The 21,000-nt window shown below is 39.8% G+C and overlaps 1 protein-coding gene across 4 annotated transcripts in view; it reads left to right on the top strand.

Annotated features, from left to right (window-relative positions):
* Positions 1-21,000, top strand: part of PRKAG2 (protein kinase AMP-activated non-catalytic subunit gamma 2) — a 463,538-nt gene that overhangs the window by 94,715 nt on the left and 347,823 nt on the right. Inside the window, exon 1 of one of the 4 annotated variants that reach the window (XM_016426254.2) lies at positions 17,757-18,964. The exons of the other annotated variants lie outside the window; for them this stretch is intronic. Within the exon in view, the coding sequence (XP_016281740.1) occupies positions 18,926-18,964 (39 nt within the window). The 5' untranslated portion in view covers positions 17,757-18,925. Of the gene's footprint in view, positions 1-17,756; positions 18,965-21,000 lie in introns of those variants that run through there. 4 annotated transcript variants of the gene reach the window in all.

Below are 21,000 nucleotides of genomic sequence, written 5' to 3'. Positions count from 1 at the left end.
CATTGATTTTTGCCAAAAATTTGGCTCAATGCTCAGTATAGACAATTCTGTTAAGGGTATTTCGGCCTATTTGTGACAATAAATCTGTCTTTCAGATTGGGAGAACAAATGTGGAGCATTGATGTAAGACTGATATGAAAATGAAATTTGCTTTCCTTATCTATAAAATGAGCCTGGCATTTTTCAATAAATGAGACAGCATCAGCTTCTCTTTTCATGTGCCAGATAAATTAAAGATTCTTATCATGAGGTATGTTAGGCAAATGACAGAGCCTTAAAGAGCCCATCCCATGCAGCCCCCTCATTCTACAGGTGATGAAGCTGAAGCCTATGGTCACACATGGCTAGGAGATGGTTGAGCTGAGGCTAAACTAGGCTTCATATCTCCTAGTCTGCTCATCTCCTTCCCAATACACTCTGTTCCAGATGAGCCAGAGCTGGATAGAATCCTAGACTGGGAGTCAGGAAGATCCAAGTTCAAATTCTGGCTCAGATACCTAATTAGCCATATGACCATGGGCAAATCACTAAATTTCAGTTTGCTTCGATTTTCTCATCTGTGAAATGAGGAGAATGATAGCATTTACTTTATAGGGTTGTTGCAAGGATCAAGCAATTTGTAAAAATATTTTGTAAACCTTAGAGTACTTTATGAGTATTATCTGTAATAATGATATACACGTATCACAATTTATTATATTATAGTAACATTACTATTATTATTGTCATTAGGAATAAGCCTCCAGTCAATTAAATGGCAAAATGGAGTCCATTGGATAAGATTTTATCTTTATTCTTAGACATTAGGAAAATCACAAGTAGAGTCAAATCTTCTTCCTTGGTCACATATCCCACCCTCTTTAAGCAAATTACTGCAGAATTATGGCAACTCTCTTGTACCTCTTTTATTTTTAAATTTATTTATTTATTACATTAAAATTCCCAGTTACCTCCTTCTGGCCCTCCTCTCCTCCATTAAAGAAGGCATCATTTGACAAAAATATATATGTACATATAAAACTATGTTTTGCTTATATCTGTTTCTCAGTTCTTTCTCTGTGGGTGGGCATACAAAAGTCATTCTCTATTCTTCTACACTGAATTTTATTTTTTTAATTACATGTAGAAATAATTTTTGATAATTACTTTCTGACATTTTGCAATTCAAATTTGCACCCTCCCTCCCTTTCTCACTTCCCCAAAGCAGTAAATAGTCTGATGTAAGTTATATCAGTGCCTTCATGCAATACATATTTCCATATTCTCCATGTCATGACTTAAGACATATATACAATAAAAAACTTATGAAGGCTGACTAAAGCATAAATCCAGGTTTGGAGGATAAGAAATCACTATTTGATAAAAGTTGTTGGGACAATTGGAAAGTAGTTTGGCAGAAACTCGGCATAGACTAATAATTATATACCATTTACTAAGAGAAGACCAAAACAGATACATTATCTAGACATAAAAGGGGATATAAGTAAATTAAAAGAACAGGGAATACACTACTTATCAGATTTATGGATAGGAGAGGAATTTATTAGTCAATACTTAGAGAGCCAAGCCTGCAGTTTCTCAAGGTTCAGGGTCCTCTGTCTAGGGATGGCAGTCAGGTGAATAAGTGGTAAGAGACACTGTATGCTCAATCCTATGTTTAGGCATCACACAGAGTTCTGCCATGCACAGGGTTTGCATTTATTTTATAGGTTCAGTGAGTATATACTTTTCTGGCACACAAACATTTCTCAACATACATGTTTCCATAGGACCTAACAACAGGAGTAAAGCCTAAGGAGATAGTCAACGAAACAGTGTTGCTATAACAGAAATAGTTGAATGACATAAACAGGGTGATCTGAAGGTTAGTTCCCCCTGACCTATGGGGTGACCATAGGAGAATCATTGTTGCTTTTGATCAGCTTTCACAATCATTCACAGTTCCTTAGGAGATGGGTAACAAAACATTTCATAGCTAAGTATGGGGTTAGAATGTAACTTAAAGCAGACCAGAATTGGAATTTTCCTCAATTTCCAAGTTGCATTTTTCTTGTGTTTGATTCAAGCACCTGGCAAAGTTGTTTGGTTAGGGTAACCATAACGAACCAGCAAAGTGTGTTTGTAATTTGTATTTCAGAGGAATGATTGATGTATCTGTCATGCCTGGCCTACAATGAATATGAGGCCTCTGCATGTACCTCTGCTAAGAGAAAGAAAGGAGGGGGTAATGGGTAGTGATCTTTGGATTTTAATTCTGTGAATATAATCTTTTGGGGGTACTATTCTAAGGGGGTAAAGTGGGACATATATGTGTTAACCCTATAAGTATTTGATCTCATATTGTTTCTCCTTTATTGGGGAGAGAACAATAATCATAATAATTCCATCAGCAAGGGAAGTTAGAGAGAGAGGTCATATAGAGGGTGTTCTGTGGGTGCCTTTTCTGGGGGCTGCTTTGCAGTCTACATTTCCCCAGACTGCAACTGTGCAGTATGATGGCTCCCCACATCAATAAGCGATGGAGAGCATTGTAAAATGTAAAATAGACAATTCTGAGTACATTACATTGAAAATGTTTTGTACACATAAAATAAATGTTGCTAAAATTAGGAGAGCAGAAAATGGGGGGGGGTTGGATTTTATAGTCAGCCTCTTGGTCTCATATCTAAAATATATAGAGAATTTTGTCAAATTTCAAAAATCCATCCTCTAGTTGATAAATGCACAAAAGATGTGAACAGATAATTTTTGAATGAAGAAATCAAAGTCATGTATAGGTTATGAAAAAGAAGTGCCTCCAGTCACTACTGATTAGAGAAATGCAAACCAAAACAATTCTGAGATATATCACACTCATCAGATTGGCTAAAATGACAAATGTTGGAGGGGATGTGGAAAATGCGAACGCTAATACACTGTTGGTGGAGCTGTGAATTAATACAGTTATTTTGGGGAACAATTTGGAATTATAACCAGAAAGTTATAAAATTGTGTAGAGCTTACACCCAGCAATGATATTGCTGGATTTCTTTCCCAAGCAGATCAGGGAAAAGGAAAATGAACTCATATATTCCAAAGTATTTATAGCAACTCTCTTTGTGTTGGCAAAGAATTTGACATTGAGGGGATGTCCATCAAATGGGGAACAACTAAACAAATTGTGATATGTGATTGTGATGTAATACTGTTGTTCCATAAGAAACAATGAGTAGGCTAATTTTTTTTTTATTTCAAAAGAACTACACAGGATAATGAATTGTAAAATTGTAATTGTAGAATTAGTATTGTAAATTGTAAAATGAGTAGAGCCAAGAGAGCATCATACACCACAGAATTAACACTGGAACAATAAATTGTGAATGGTATCTCCAGAGAGTGAACCGAATGGTAAAAACCTAAAAGACTTAATTTGTATGAACATGTCTCTCTCCCATCTGTGATGTGGGAAGAGTGGGGAGAGGCTGGGACACTTATGGACAATTTATATTAACAAATTAATTAATTAAATTTTTTAAATTCATGAAGGAAATAAAGTGAAGGATGGTATTCTTTCATCTGCAGTCAGATTCGAACAGTCCCCTCTTTGGTTCTGGGTAGCATTTTTTTTTATTATGAGTAGCATTTTTTTGTTATGGGATTATCTTGGAACCTTGTTTTGCTGATAATAGTTTAGTCCTTCACAGTTGATCATCATACAATATTTCTGTTACTGAATAGCATGTTCTCCTGGTTCTGCTCACTTCACTTTGCATCAGTTCATATAAGTCTTTCCAGGTTTTTCTGATTTCATCCTGGTCATAATTTCTTATGGCTCAATAATTTTTCATTGCAACTATAGACTACAGGTTGTTCATCCAAACCCCAATACCCCCTCAATTTCCATTTCTTTACCACTACAAAAAGAGCTGCTAAAATATTTTTGTTCAAGTAGGTTCTTTTCCCTTGTCATTGAACTCTTAGGGCTACAGATCCAGTAGTGGTATTGTTGGGTCAAAGGGTATGCACAGTTTTATAAAGGTCCTTTGGGCATGGTTCCATATTGTTCTCCAGAATAGTTGTATTAATTCACAGCATGTTATTTCTGTTACTGTACATAATTTTATGTTTCTGTTCAAAACAATATTTCTGTTACTGTACATAATATTCTCTTGGTTCTAATAATTTCATTCTTCATAATTTTATGTAGGTCTTTCCATTTTTTTCCAGAATTAACCTGGTCATCATTTCTTAATGTCACAGTAGTATTCCATCACAACCATATACCACAACTTGTTTAGCATCTCTTTAAAAAGCTTGATAGATAAAGCTACAAACACTGAAAATTGAGATGGTTGGAGGTGATTTGTCTCATTGCAGAAGGACTTTTTACTTTACAAAAGAATTCACATTGCAGTTTCTTTGAATCATGACTTCCTTTAAGACACAGTTCATTTTTTACCCAAAAAAAGAAACTTTCTAGAATATAAGAGTTGATAGTCCCTCTTCGTTTGGGCTTGTAGCAACTCTAGTTATTCTGAAGACAGCCTTTAACCCAGTTTTAAGAAGAAAATGCTTATCTCTAGAGAGAGCCAATGCACTTTTTCTGGGTGAGAAGGAGATAGCAACCCTCAAACTCATACACCAGATTTAGAATTATGTATGTATCAAGTAAGGTTTGGCCATAGTAAGGGGGGTTATTAGTTTTTTCTTGGCAGCTCTCAGTTCATAGATTCGAAGGATTGCAGGTGGGGTGGGATGTGTGTTTGAAGTTTGAAGAGGTAATAGCTAATAGCCAACATATTAGAAAGTAACAGTTGACATTGAGGAAAAGACAGAGAAATAAAACAAAATATTTATTGAACACCTACTTTGTGTAGAGCTCTGTAATAAAATCTACAAATTGTACTTATCAACACCTAGAAAAGGCCATGCCAAATTCCAGTAGCCAGAGAGATCCAGGTACCACCATATTATATTATAGCTGTGGGGAAGAAAGGAAGGAAAGTGACTTATTTTAAACCTCACAGGGAGATGAAAAGTAAAAGTGGACCCAGGATTTGGGGATCCTGAAAGGAAGTCCCAGATTTGGGCTTTATTGTCTCCTCCACAGTGGTTCTCAACCAGAATGTCCCAGTTCTTGAATCCTTGAAAAGTAGCATAGTTATGACCTCCAAAGACCCAGAATCATTCAGTCAGTCCATAAACATTTATTAAGCTCCTATTATGTAGCAGACACTGTGCCTGTTATAGTACTGGGGATACAAAAAGTGGGGCTTCCCATTAAGGAATTGCTACTCTTAGGGCAGGGAAATGGAGACAACAAATATATATAAAGCAAGCCATATACAAGATAAATAGGAAATAATTAACAGAAGAAAGGCACGGGAATTAAGAGAAGTCAATGAATGCTTCTAGGAAAAGATGGGATTTTTATGGGGCTTAAAGCCTGGGAGGTCAGTAGGTAGAGCAGAGGAAGGAAAGCTTTTGAGAGAAAGGGGCAAGGGGGCAGCTAGGTGGCTCAGTGAATTGAAAGCCAGGCCTAGAGACAGATGGTTGTGAGTTCAAAGGTGACCTCTGACATCTCCTAGCTCAGTGACCCTAAACAGGTCATTTTACCCTTACTGCCTAGCCCTTACCACTCTTGCCTTGGAACCAATACAGAAAATTGTTTGTAAGATGAAAGGTAAGGGTTGAAAAAGACAGAGACTGAGAAAGAGAGACAGAAAACAGAGACAGAGAGAGAAGACAAAGATAGACAGAGGGAGGAGAGAGAAAGAGAGAGAGAGAGAGAGAGAGAGAGAGAGAGAGAGAGGAAGGGAGGGAGGGAATGGGAGAGGGAGAGAAAGAGTCAATCTGTCCTGACCCCTCTCCATCTCATTTCTCCTGGCCATGGGAACAACAGAGGGGGAGGGTGGAGTTAAAGCATAAAACCAAGTTGATGTGGATATTTCTAAGGCAACTTCAGATGCTAACAGTGATACAGCCAGGCTTGGCAACAGGTCAGCTTCCCTATGCTGATGAATTGCTGGAGGCTCTTCTCTCTTTTCTTTCTTCCTCCTTTTTTTTTTAATTAAGGCTGGGAATTTTCCATTGTGAATTAATTAACTGTTGAACCCACCCTCTGTGGATTGGGCCTGCTTGGGAGAAGGAAGGGAAGCTGAGTAAATCTGGTCAAAATAATGCCACATAGAATAGGAGAGATCCATTCATTCTATATAATGATTCTATGCACTGACCTCTCCAGGCTGTAGCTTCCCCTCTTGTCTCGTGCCCACTGAATGGCATCCTCGGCAGGCTTTCTGCTTCCAGTCTCTCACTCCTTCTTGCCTCATCCCTTCTATACATTGGGGCCAGATATCCATAAAGCACAGAACCAATTTCATTACTCATCTTGTTCAAAAGACCCTCATTGTCAGCTTACTGATGAAAGCAATTTAGTCTGGAATTCAGGGTACTCCACAATCTTGGCCCAACCCATTGTCCCTATTATCCAGTTTTATCACCTACTGCTGCTTCCTTTTGTGAAGCCTCCCTTCCCTCCCCACAGTCCATCTGCTTGGCTTCCTTAGAATTAAAACATGTGTTTAGTATCTGCTACATACAAGGCACTGTGCTAAATGCCAGGCAAAAGCCCCACACCCTTTACTGTGCCTTTTTTCATGCTTGGAACACTCTAATCACTTTCTTATCACTTAACAAAACCCTGCCATCCTTCCAGTCTTGGGTTCGAATCTTTTGCTCTTTGGGAAAGGTTTTTCCTTTCTGCTCCATACTTTTCTTCCTCCTGATACTTGATGGTCCCTAAGGCTCTTCATAATTATCACCATAATCCATGGTCCCAGTGGGGGCTGGATGCTCCATGTCCAGGGTGCCCTAGATGCCATCATCTCACTCTAGAAATTCCTGAAAGAGCAAAGAACTCCTTTGTTGGTAAGGCTGCATTGCTAGGGTAGGCTGTGGCCATCCGAAGGGTAGGGCATTGAAAGGAGTGGAGGATGGTGAGCTCACCATTCAAGGGGGAGCCTTATGAGAAGTAAAGGCTGTCTTACCCTTCTATGTCACTCCAAAGGTTACCTTCAAGACCTAACCGGTATGTTCCATCATCCATCTCTATGCCTTCGCACTGTCTGTTGCCCATGCTTGGACTGCTCTGTCCCCTCATTCTCTCCTCTTCATTTCTCCCACTTTCTTTATGACTTTGCTCAGAGCTTGCCTTCTTTGGAAGACCCTTCCCTGTTCCTTCTACTAGGAATGCCTTCCCTCTCTGATTATCTTCCATCTACTCTACTATCTTCTGTGCACCTTGTTATTTACCTCTTGGATTCCCAATTAGAATGCGAGTTCCTCCAGAGTTTGTCGTTGTTCAATTGTTGGGTCCCCATTTGGAGTTTTCTTGGCCAAGATACTGGAATGGTTAGCCATCATCCAAATCATTTTAGAGATGAGAAAGCAGAGACAAACAGGGTTAAGTGACTTGCTGAGAGTCACATAGCTAGTAGGTGTCAGGCTGGATTTGGACTCCCTACATTATTTTTTTCCCCAAATCCTTACTGTTCCATCTTAAAATCAATACAGTATATTGGTTTGAAGGCAGAACAGTCAGGTCTAGGATATGGAGATTAAGCGATTTGCCCAGCATCACACAGCTAGGAAGTGCATGAAGTCATATTTGAACCCAGGACCTCCTGACTGTAGACCTGGCTCTCAATTCACTGAGCTGCCTGCTATTTCTTACCTTATCGATCCTCTATATCACAGAAGTTACTGTTTGTGGTTTTTACCATCACTGGCTGTTCTAAATCTGTACATCTTGTTTCCCCATATAGATTGTAAGCCTACAGATGTTAAATGACTATGCCTGTATCTTTGGTAACACCCCCCCCCCCCCATAGCACCTAGCAGAGTATTCGATCTCAGATCCAGAAGAGGGTATTTGTGTATTCTAGGGAGTAGCTTGAAATTTGTGCCCTCTCTAAGTTAGTCTATCCCAGGACTTCCATTCTTTACAACAGTACGTGTGACTTGATGTATACCACAGTGTAATATTATTGCATTAAAAAATAAAGATAATTATAAAAATGGCCTTTCTTGGGTCCCTGAACATTAATAACTGGCATTTAAATAGTAGCTCTATCTACATATGTGTACATATGTATTCACATGTATATACTCACATGGCAGCTAGGTGGCACAGTGGGTAGATCTAGTGCCGAGTCTGGAGCTCAAGTTTGACCTCAGACACTAGCTGTGTGACCTTGGGCAAATCCCTTAACCCTGTTACTCTCCGTTTCCTCATCTGTAAAAGGGAGCTGGAGAAGAAAATGGCAAACTGATCTAGTATCTTTGCCAAGAAAATCCCCAAAGGGGTCACAAAGAATGAGGCACAACTGAAACTGAACAACAACAAAAAATAAATTTAAATCTTCCAAATGTATAAATCACATTTTACCTCTGTAATGACCCAATAAGATAGGTGTTGTTATTATTCCTACTTTACACATGAGGAAACATAATGACTTATCCAGGGTCATAAATGGCTGAGACAGAATTTGATTTTAAGTTTTCCAAACTGAATGGCTAGCAGTGTCTCTGCTCTGCCAGGCTGACTCATGTTGCTTCATAGGCAGCTGTCTACTTTGACAACTCTTTGTAGGTTGGATAGGCTTATAATAGGAGTTCAATAAATATTTGTTGAGTTGAATAGTAGGATTTAGAGCTTGAAGGACCTATAGATAGTATCTAGAACATCCATCTCATTTTATAGATGAGGAAACTGAGGCACAGAGAGTGAAAATAATTTCTAAAAGTTGAGAGAACAAAAGACATGTATATGCTTGGTCATAGAGGGACTGTGACCCAGATGAAAGATAGAATCAGTTCATTGGAGATGTTTCTAGAACCAATTCCTCTAGTATTTCTTTTAGGTATTTTCTAGGGGTATACTACCTGAGTATACCTCAGTGAAAGAATCTACTTTGAGAGTTGGAGCCAGATTGTAAGATCATAATGAATATCTGAGTCTTTACAAGTTCCACAATGAATGTTCTCATGGAATATCCACAGATCATCCACCGAGTCAGAGTGAATATTTACTTCCCTTGCTTTTTTGAGTCGCTCTTTCTAAACCAACCAGTCAACCGATAATGCCTATTATACATTTCAGCTTTGTCGACATGTATTAAGCATTTTTTATGTTCTAGGGACTGAGAAATCAAAAATAAACATGCTAATCCCTGCTCTCAAGATGCTCCTATTTTGTTGAAGAGATGACATTTTGAACCCCCAGCATTTAGCACAGAGCCTGGCACTAGAGAGTTTCAATAAATACTATATATATATGGAGAGAGAGAGAGAGAGAGAGAGAGAGAGAGAGAGAGAGAGAGAGAGAGAGAGAGAGAGAGAGAGAGAGAGACAAAGAGACAGAGAGACAGAGAGACAGAGAGACAGAGAGACAGAGAGAGAGAAAGAGAGAATATAGGATAGGGAGTAGAGGAGATCAAAGGAGAGATCCAGAAAAAATATGCCGTAGAAAAATTAAGGAAGGAAAGAATCTCTTTAGTGGAAGGTATCAGAAATGGCTTTCCAGAGGAGCTTGCTATTGAAGAAAGAAGAAAGGTTCTGATAGATAGATAGATAGATAGATAGATAGATAGATAGATAGATAGATGGATAGATAGACAGACACAGATAGATAGATAGATGGATAGATAGACAGACACAGATAGATAGATAGATAGATAGATAGATAGATAGATAGATAGATAGATAGATAGATAGATAGATAGATAAAGGGGGCAGTGTATTCCAGCAGAGACAGCCTGCCTGAATTCAAAGAGACAAAGGACAGGATGTCAAATCCAGAGAATAGTGAGTTTGGTATGTGAAGGGGAGTGCTGTGAAATAAAGCTGTAGCGCATTGTGCTAGGGGCAGTGAGAAACACAGAGACACAGTTCCTGCCCTCAAGAAGCTCATGGTCTAATTGAGGAAATAAGACATTGTATAAACACATGCATGAGAGGTTGAATAGCAACCTGAAGTAATGCAACCAGAGAAGGGACAGGGTCATCTTTGCAAAATGCCCAATGGGTTTAGGAAGTCGGCACTATAGGAATTCAGAGAAGAGAGAGGTTACTTTGGTCAGCTAGAAAGCCAGAAACAGAATAACAGTACCTAGCATTCATATAAAGCTTTATGGTTTGTAAAATGTCAAACAAATATTTCATTTTGTCTTCATAACGACCTTGAGAGGGTAGGAACAATTATCATCCTGCTTTTACAATGAGGAAATGGTGACAAGCAGAGGTTAAATGACTTGCTCAGGGTCACACAGCTAACAAGTTTATGAGGCTGGATTTGAACTCAAGACTTTCTGAATCTAAAGCCACTCCTCTCAGTCCAATACTAGTTAGCTGACTCAAAAATTGGTTGTTACTTTGGTTGGTTTATCCTTCTTGCCTGAAATGAGTTAGCTTATTCAATGACTTTGAATGGCCTTAATTTTTTTTACAGTCATAGAATTTTGTGGGTAGAAGGATCCTTGGAAATGATCTCTAAGGGTAGTATAAGCTAAATATCATGTGAGTGTTCAATTAAAACAAGCATTTACTAAGTTCTTGTAATATGTGCCAGCAGATACTATCCTAGGTGCTAAAGATACACATACAAAGAATGAAATAATCCCCACTTCAAGGAGTTTACATTTTCATTGGAATGACAAATACATGAATACAGTTATACAGAATAAACCCAAAATGCTTCTCATGAATGAATGGAAAACCATTTGTTAAGCACTTGCTGTGTTCATAGAATGTACCAAGCACTGTACCACATGCCTCCATTGAGTGTCCTCCCTCCCACTTTTGAACCCCACAAATCTCCATTCATGTATTAAATGTGTAATGACCACAAAGCAGTTTCTAGTTTAGTGGCACTGTCTACCTTGATTCAAAGATGAAAGGAAAGAGGAAAATAGAGCCAACCCATTTAGTTCTGGGAGCCCGGTTCAGTCCAGACTTCCCCATGGGTGCCTTTTCCCATAATCTCTACCTTTTCTTTGTCTTATTCCCCCCACCACTTTTCCTTGGATCTTAGCATTGTGCTACACATTCAGTAGGAGCTCAGTAGATGATGTTTGTTCTGACGTGAATGACTTAAAAGAAAGAAAAATACAAAGTGGTTAAATATACGGTAGGTTGGAAGGGACAACTTCATTATGCAGATGAAGATGCTTAGGCTGAATCTCAAAGGAAGTCAGGTACTCTTGAGAGAACTGTGGAAGGAAAACATTTGGAAATGAGTGACAGCTAGGGTAAATCAGAGAGATGGGAGATAGAATGGAAAGTATGAAGATCAGCAAGAAAGCCAGATAGACTAGGCTTGGCTGGTTCAGAGAATACAGGCAGGACAGTCATGTATAGTGAGGCTGGAAAGATATTTGGGGGCAAGATGGAGAAGGGCTCTAAAAGCTTCACAGAGATCTATGGAGAGGTGATCAGTTCATGCCCAAATGAGAGAGAAAGAGGATCATAGAAGATAAAATTGAATATTTTGATTATATTAAATTTAAACCATTTTGCACAAACAAAATCAATGACACCAAAACGGGAAGGGAAGCAAATAATAGGATGGGGTGGAGGAATCTTGGCAAAAAGTTTCTTTGATAAAGGTCTCATATAGAAAACATATAAGGAATTGATTCACATTTGTAAAGATAAGTGCTGCTATGTGGCAGTTGGGTAGCTGAGTGGATTGAGAACCAGACCTAGAGACAGGAGATCTTAGGTTCAAATCTGGCCTCAGACACTTCCCAGTTGGGTGACCCTGGGCAAATAAGTCACTTAACCCCCATTGCCTAGCCCTTACCACTCTTCTGCTTTGGAACCAATACTTTGGAACCAAGGTGGAAGGTAAGGGTTAAAAAAAAAGAAGAGCCATTCTCCAATGGACAAATGGCCAAAGAATATGAGTAGGCAGTTTTCAAAGGAGAGAATCCAAACTGTCAATAGCCATAGCCATGTGAAAAATGCTCCAAATCACTAATAATCAGAGAAATGCAAATTAAAGCAGTTCTGAGGTTCCACTTCACATTGATCGTATTGTCAAAGATGACAAATGTTGAAGGGGCAGTGGGAGAACTTGCACATTAACATGCTAATGTTTGAACAGGGAATTGGTCCCCAAAAGTTACTATACTGTATATATCCTTGACATAACTACACCACAGTCAAAAAAAGGAAAAGGAATTCTATGGACAGAAATATTTATAGCACTTCCTTTTGTTTTGGCAAAGAATTGGAAACTAAGGAGATTCCTGTTAATTGGGAGATGACTAAGCAAATTACCACATTTGAATATAATAGACTTCTTTGGTGCTATAAAATATAATGAAGGGGGAATGGCCTCACACAGACTTGGAAAGACTTGCAGGAACTGATGCAGCATGAATTGAAAAGTAGGGGGGTGGGGAACATATACAACAACAAATTAATGAAGCATGCAATCTACCCAACTCCCCCCCTCAATGGATGCAGAATGAGATGAATTTTTAAAATCATGGGTGCCTAATGTTTGAGTATGCATATTTATTACAGGCGTTTTGTTTTTCTTTTTTCCAATGAGGAGGAGAGATTGAAAGGGGGAAAAGTAGATTTTTGTTAATGGAAAAAAATTAAGTTCAAAAATAAAAACTAAACAGAATTTCTCTTTGATTCTAAAGGTAATAGGAAGCCATTTGAATTGACTGAGCAGGGGCATGATATGGTTAGACCTGTGCATAAGGAAAATTATTTTGGCAATAGTATGCAGGGAGAAACTTGAGGCAGAGGGAGCAGTTAGAAGGCTGTTGGCAATAATCTAGGCAAGAACCTCAACTGAGGAGAAAGATTGCTGAGTAGAAGGGAGGATCAGATGTGAGAGATGCAACATTTGGCAGCTGATTGGGTAAGTTGCAAGAAAGAAGAGTGAGAAACTAAGGATGATGCCTATGTTTTAAATGTGAGAGACTGGAATGATGGTATCTTCAATAGAAGTAGGAAAGTTTGGAAAATTAGGGTTTGGACGTGAGCTAATGAGTTTGTTTTTTGACAAGTTGAGTTTGAGATGTCTCTGGGACATTCAGTTCAAAATGTGTAATAGGCAATCATTAATGTGGTTTGGGATCTCAGGAGAGAGAGTAGGGCTGGATATATCAATTTGTGAATTATTGGCATAGAGATGGTAATAAAACCCAGGGGAACTGCTAAGTAACCAAAAGAGTAAGTAAGAGAGAGGAAAGAGAAAATGTCTCAGGACAGAGCCTTGGAGAACAGTCAATGTGTGTGATCCATGATTGACTATTAAAGGAGATGACAGAGGAGTGAGCTGTGAGGTAGAAAGTGAATCAGAAGAATTTAGTGCTATGAAAACCCAGAGAGGAGAGTATCAAGTAGGAAAGGGTGTTCAATAGTAGCAAAGAAGTCAAGAAGGAATGGGGACTGAGAAAAGACCATCAGAGGGGGCAATTAAAGTGTTACTGGTAACTCTGGAGAGTGCTATCATAAACATATGGTTAAAAGATCAGAAGGTGGCAGGGCTAGGGCAGCCAAGAAAAAGCCCCAGAGTTGGAACTTGAATTTGAACTTGAAGAGTAGGTAGAATTTATGTGGAAAGGAATGGGGAGGGGCACAGCAGAATTAGGATTAATGTGGGTAATGATGAAGAAGTAAGAGTAGACTGCCTGCTATGTATTCAAATTCAATCTAATCCAGTCCCACAAACCAATATATGGGGAAAAGAAAGACAAAAACCAACCAAAACCCACCTTTGCCTTCAATAAGTTTTCCATTCTCCTAGAAGCAATGAAGAGACTGGCATGGCTGGACCCAGTGGGATGTGGAAAAATGGAAGAGCAAGACATAAGGCTGGAGAAGTAGAAGTAGGGCTAGATAGGAAAGGACCTTGAATGCCAGCCTAAGGAGTTTAGCTCTTGAAGGTCTTGAGGAGCCATTGAAGGTTCTGGAATGGAGTGCTATTTACAAAGTGGTATTTTAGAAGATTAACTGGTGCCAGGATGAGCTGTTAGTAGGTTAAGGAGAGACTTTATGCTGTATCCATTGATCCCTTCTGCTTTCAAGGACACTTTTTCAAAAAGGAAGAACACCAAAAGTGTTCTAACTGAGAAGGCGAGAAATGAATCCTAGGCCCAGTAAAAGCAGTGAGAATCTAGGTACTGGTGACAGAAGGGTGGAGATCTGGAAGTAAGAGGCACAGAAGAGAATGCTAGCTGTGACTGCTGCATTTGAACACAGTTGTTTGTGCTTCCAGCTCTCCGATGAGTAATACTGGGTACCTAAGACATGAAATATGTTGGCAACCCACTAAGTAATTAACACCCCATATGTCATTCCCTGGACTTGCTTTGGATGGTAGAAAACCACGGTGTACTTTTGGATAACAGAATTCATTTCTTTGGCATTTTTTAGCTATTCCAAGCAAAGGCAATTAGGGTTTTGTTTTGTTTATAGTTTATTTGTTTGCCTTGGAGTCAAGCATATAGCCAGTAACCAATCCTGCAAAAACCCAGATACAAATTCCAGAGCCAAAGGAAGAAAATATTATGATTGGCAGGAACTTAAGTGGCCTGGTTGTGGTGGGGGTCTTTGCTCACAGTGGGATGTTGGATCTTTGTGGCAGAGTTATTCAGTGGTACTGACTTTTGGCTGAGTTCTGAATTTACTTCACTACCACCCTCTGGTCCCCTAATCACTTAGATCTGTAGAGGACTCTTGTCCATTATTTCCTTTGATCCTCCCAATTCCCATGGACATGGATAGGGTGAATATTATAACCATTTTTCAGAAGAAGAGAACAAGACCTCAAAAGCCCTATTACCCACTCAAGGGTCATGGGGAACATACATTAGCAGCTGAGCCAGGACCCCGTTCCCTTGGTGCTTTTTATTCTGTCCCTCGTTTCTTTAGGAAATGAAACAACTTGATTTTGAAAAGGTCTGAACCTTCTCAGATAGATCTTTCTAGATTTTTAAAACGAGTAAATCAGTGGTGAAAAAAAGCAATAGCTTTTCCCTCTTACATCTTGACCTTCTAGCCCTGACTTCTTATACAGAGAGTGAAAAACTAGTTTCTTTCTTAAACTCAACTATACTCTTTCCCTGCCTTCATTTTGTTATATAATATCCTTCAAGAAAAAGAAACAATCCTTTGTTGTGCCTCTTGCATGGGGCCTTCCCTGACTTACTGTGTTGTACTATGCCGGTTCGACATGTTCAACTTGGAATCAGGAAGACCCAAGTTCAAATTCTTCCTCAAAAGCTTGCTGGCTGTGTGTGGCACTGGAAAAGTCACTTAAATTGTCTGTGTCTCAGTTTATTCATTTGTTAAATCCCTACTTCACAAGATTGTTGTGAGGATCAAATGAGATTATGAATATGAAGCACTTTGTGAACCTTAAAATGTCATGAAATGGTTAACCATTACTATGATTTCTCCACATTAATGTCTTTATCCTCATCCCCTCCCTTCTACAGTCTTTTAGCCTACATCTCTGATGAAAATACTTTCTTGAAGGTTAACAGCCTTTTCTTATCTGCTAATCCAATAATCAATTCTCATCTCATGACTTTTCTCTGGTTTTTGACATTGTTGGAATTCTTTCTCATTAGATACATTTTTCTTTCTTTAGCTTCTGGGATTGTTCTCTCCTTTTCCCATCTCACTTCTACTTATTAGCTTCCTTTGTTAGTTCCCCATCTTTCTCCTACAAACCGTGAAGTATAGATCTCAAGGCTCTATTCTGACTCCTCTTCTCAGTCTGGAGTCTTGTATATTCATCTTCATAGATGGTTGATGAGATGACAAGGGAGCAATCAGGCAGTGAAGGAAAAAGAGAAGAAATTAGTGCTATGAAGACCCAGGGATGGGAGTATCCAGGAAGAAAGGATGGTCAACAGTATCAGATGTAGCAGAAAGGTCAAGAAGGGATGGAGACAGAGAAAAAAACACCAGATATGGCGACTAAGATATTACTGGTAACTCTGGAGAGCGATTTCATAAATATATGATTAAGAGATCAGAAGGCAAGGCTAGAGCAGCAAAGAAAGGCCTCACAGAATTGGGACTTGAATTTAAACTTGAAGAATGGATAGAACTTTGATGGAAAGGAATAGTGAGGACATGTCAGGGTTAGGGGTAACAATTAGTTCCTAGGGATTCTGTTATCGTTTCAACTCCCATATTTATACATCATGCACAATCTTTCTCCTGGTCTCTGGTCCTTCATTACCAACTGTCTATTGAATATATCCACCTAGAAGTTCCAAAAGTACCTTAAGTTCAATATTGAAGATATTATTGTATCCCCTGAACCTGCTTTCCTTTAGACTTCCCTATTTATGCTGAAGGCACATGTTGCCATCTTCCCAAGTCACTTAGGTTTATAACCTGAGAGTTAAAGTGGATTCTTCCTCCTTTTTCCTCACCTCCCATGTTTAATCAGTTGCTAAGTCTTATCAATTTTATCTCCATAACATGCTGTGGATTCATCCCCTTCCCTTCACTCACACACTTCTTATCACCCTTTGTCTACACTATTATAAGCCTCTTGCTTCTCATATCTCTCCAAACCATTCTTCACACTCCTGCCAAAAGATATGTCAGAAGTCTGACTGTGTCCTCAACTCTGCTAACAAATCTAAGGGGTGCATTATTTTCTCTAGAATAAAATTAATCCAGACTCCTCATCCTGTCTTTTAAGGCCTTTGGCTCCAACCTTCTTTTGTAACTTTATTTCATATTACTCATTTTAATGAGCTCTGCCTGCCAGGGACTCCACATGTCATTTCCTACCTCTGTGTATTTGTACAAGCCACTCCATCCACTCAGCCTTGGAATACATCTCCTCAATCATTTTTATTTCAGAATCTTTATCATCCTATAAGATTCATGTAATAGTAATTACAGTGAGGATGAGAATGAGAGCTAGCATTTATATAATACCTCATATGTGCCAGGCACTGTGTGAAGCACTTAACAAATCTCCACAATTACCCTGGGAGATGGGTGCTAGTATTATCCTTTACAATTGAAGAAATTGAGGCAAACAGAAGTTAAATGACTTGTCTAAGGCCACACAACAAAAGAACTGTCTGAGACCATATTTGAACTCATGTTTTCTGGACTCAAAGCCCAATACTCTATCCACTGCACCACCTTGTTGTTAACCTCCTCCATGAAACTTTCATTGTCCCTCCCTTCTAATTCCCCACCCCCAACTCATACTCAATGATCTCTCCCTCCTGAAAATACCTTGTATTTACTTCTAAGTGTTCCAGTAGAATACAATATATTCAAGGATAAGGACACTTTTAGTTTTATTTTTGTGTCTTTGGTTTTTCAACAGAATACCTTGTTCCTAATAGGAATTCAGTAAATACATATTGAATTGAAAGGAATTCTTTGAATTATTGTAGCACTTATTGCCCAAACCACATAGTAGCTCTTAATCATATATTTAAAATCATATAATTATATAATATAAGAACTGGAAAGGACCTTAGAGGTCCTCTAGTTCAACCTTCTCCCCATTTAAAAAAATCCGTTCTCCACCATCTCCAGAAGGCAGCTGATTGAATACCTGAGGTGATGAGTAGTTCACTGTCTTACATTCCATTGCTAGACAGTTCCAGCAGTTTAAAAGTGATTGAGCTGGGGGACAGTTAGGTGGCTCAAGGGATTGAGAGCCAGGCATAGAGATGGGAGGTCTTGGGTTCAAAACTGGACTCAGACACTTATTACCTGTGTGACCCTGTGCAAGTCTCTTGACCCCCATTGCCTACCCCCTTACCACTCTTCTGCCTTGGAACCAATACTTGGTATTGATTCTAAGACAAAAGGTAAGTGTTTAAAAACAAGTAAATAAAAGTGATTGAGCTTTGCATTTGCTTTTGGCACTTTTCCTCTGCATCAGGCAGTTATGATGAGCCTTGCCTCTCCAGATAAATTGTAAACTACTCTGAGCAAGGATTTTGTCTTATACTGTTGCCTGGCATAAAAGGAAGGTTGGATTTGATGCCAAAGGGGATTTGGATTTGAATCAGCAACTTGTGACTTACCCATATCACCTCACCTCTGACAGTGAAATTGGATGTTGTTGTTCATCCTTTCAGTCGTTTTGGACTCTTTGTGACCCCATGGGCCGTAGGAGAAGGTGGACGAGATGACCTCAAAGAGCCCTTTCATCTCTAAAGCCCCAGTCTAGGATCCTGGGGCTGTTTTCTAACTGCTTAATTCGTTGGGTGTTCGTGTCTGCCTCACCTAGGTTGGGAATGGAAGGGAACCGCTATCAGCTTCTTTCATTAGGGAGAATACCGAGCATTCAGATTATGCGGGAGTGTGTGCCCCGGAGGGATTTCAGATTTGAGAATCTTGCCCCAGCTGTGACCCAAAGATCCAACTTCAGGTGTCTGGGTTCTGATAAATGGAACTAGGCCTGAGGAACCGTTCAGGTCCAGATGTCATCGGCTGCGGCATCACCAGCTCTGCTGTCTGGTCTGGCTGCCTTGGTGCCTGTCTTTTTAAGAGATCCCAGCCCTCCCTCCTGCAGACATCCCCAGTACAGCGAGTAGTTGATTCTCCACCAGCCCCTGCCTCAGGTAGCAATGGCAGCTTGCTGCATTCCCCCCGTCCCCAGCTTCCGCAGATGGCCCCGGGGCATCCCCAGCGGGGCCGCGGCTGGGTAGAGCTTCCCGAACCCTTGCCTGTGCTGTATCCTGGGTCAGCCCATGCTCCTTGCTATCCGCTTGTTGCGCTGCATCAGGGTCCAGGAACACACCCAGCGCTAGTCCCCATCTGTTGCAGTCGTGCGGCAGCGCTAGCTAGCATCGCATAGCAGCCGAGTCTTAGAACCTGCCTGTACAAAGGAGGGGGGGCGGCTTGGAAAACCCCTTCTCCTATGGACCTTTCAGGAGAGGCAGAAGGATTTTTCAGAGCCGTGAGTGCTATTTGTTTATCGTTTCTGGTGTTTTGTCATTTGCCGTTTTCTTTTCTTTTGAATTTTACACATCATCACTTATTTTTGTTAGTGTTCAGGGAAGGGAAATCTGCTGAATGGCTTGGGGTGAGCAAGCCAGCATTCTGGGAGCTAGATTTTAAAATGCATACTGATTGCGCATTCTGATTCCTTTCCCCCCCTCCTCGCCCCCCCTCCCCCCCTCCCTCCACCTCCACCCCCACCCCCCATAATGTTTTGTCTCCTCTGCATGGCAGGCAGACACTGAGTTGTTTTGATATCTGGGAGTCTTTTACTAGGGCAAATCTCCCAAGGTTGGACAAAATGTTCCTTTTCTCTATCTGGGACTATATGGTTTTCCCCTTATATAATAAGAAGAGATTTGCCAGCGGAGGGGGTGCGGGGGGGGGGGGAAAGGGAGCGCAAAGTGAAAATGAAGAGGACGTGGGTGAGTTATTTCGTATCTACTCCAGAGTCTGCGTTAAATCTTTCCTTATAATTGAGGTGTGAGGCTTGTGTGGGCACAGCCCTGGCTCTCACTCATACAGGTGCTCAGTACCACTTTACACCCCTCCCCCTCCTTTTCTTTCCATCCCGCCTCGATTTACTGGAAAGTTTCCTCACTGACATTTCTCCTAGTACCTTCAAACCGGTTTTTTCAGACTGAAATTCAGCCAGAATAGGGACCCTTGGTCCAAAGGATTTGGAGAAAGCTGGGCAACAATCTGTGTCACCTATTAACGTTCTCCTTCTTGTTTGCCTCTCTGACCAAGCATCATCTGGTAAATCCTCTCTCTTCTGAATTCTCTCAGATTTGGCTCCATAACATGTACCTGTTGCATGTTTCATAGAGAATCTTGGAAGGGAGAAAAGAAAACAAAAATGAAAGGGGGCTTTTATTCCTCCCCCCCCCCAAACAGTTCAGATTATTCCATCCTGCTACAATTTTTGTTTGATCTGTGGTAAGGGATGGACTGTGGCCCAGAAAAATGGTCCCAATCATTGGGAGCTGTAATTAATTAGTCAGTCAAACAGTGGAGTGGCTTGTGGGGTTGTAAGTACTGAAGGAAGAGTCAGGAATTCTGCATTTTAGCTTTGTCTCTAACCCTAATGCTTTGTAGCTTTAAGTAAGATATTTTAATCTATTGGGGCCTCAGTAATGTAATATGATGAGGGGAGACTAGATAACCCCTAAGGTCTATCCTAGTCTTCAGATTTCAGTGATTCAAAATATAATGACGATAGTTAGCATTTATAAGGTGCTTTTAGGGTTCATAAAGCACTTTAAGAAAATTATCTCATTTTATTCTCACAACTACTTTGGGAGGTAGATTTTATTATTATTTTCATTTTACAGATGAGGAAACTGGGACAGACAATGATTTGCTCAGGGTCACATAGCTAGTAAATGTCAGAGCTGGATTTGAACTTAGATCTTCCTGATTCCAGATCTAATGCTCTATTCACTGTGCCACCTACCTGCTTCCAATATATTTAAATGAACAGCTACCACAGTTTTCCCTGCTGTGCTAGAATGTAATCCTGTGGCCAAGCTTGCCTCTGATGAGTTATCCCTTTTCTGAATTCTCTAAGAAGCTCCAACTCCCCAACATGCACCTGTTGCACATTTAATATATAGTGAGAATTGTGAATCCATGGTAGTGTACTGCCCCCAAGGAGTTTACAATCTATTTGGGAAGACTAACATAAATATATATATATATATATATATATATTCCTAAGGGAAAAATACAAAACTACAGAGTATCAAGTTTGTGTGTTAAATTCTATTATATGCTTTAGGACAAAAGTGTCAAATATGTGTGGACCACTCCTGGGTATCCTCCCCACCCCTGACAGATTAAAATAGGTAAAAATTTAACAAAAATAATTAAAATGCAATGTAACATAGATAATATTCCTTTGTGATTTTTCTAGATCAGTATATGGCCTGCAGGGATCCTTGTGTATGATTTAGTGGCTCCTTTTTCCATTTGAGTTTGACCCTACTGGTTTAA

Source organism: Monodelphis domestica, chromosome 5 (genome assembly GCF_027887165.1).
Source record: "Monodelphis domestica isolate mMonDom1 chromosome 5, mMonDom1.pri, whole genome shotgun sequence".
NCBI classification, from domain to species: Eukaryota; Metazoa; Chordata; class Mammalia; order Didelphimorphia; family Didelphidae; genus Monodelphis; species Monodelphis domestica.
Note: the sequence above shows the minus strand (reverse complement) of the source record. Positions and strands in the feature narration are given on the sequence as shown.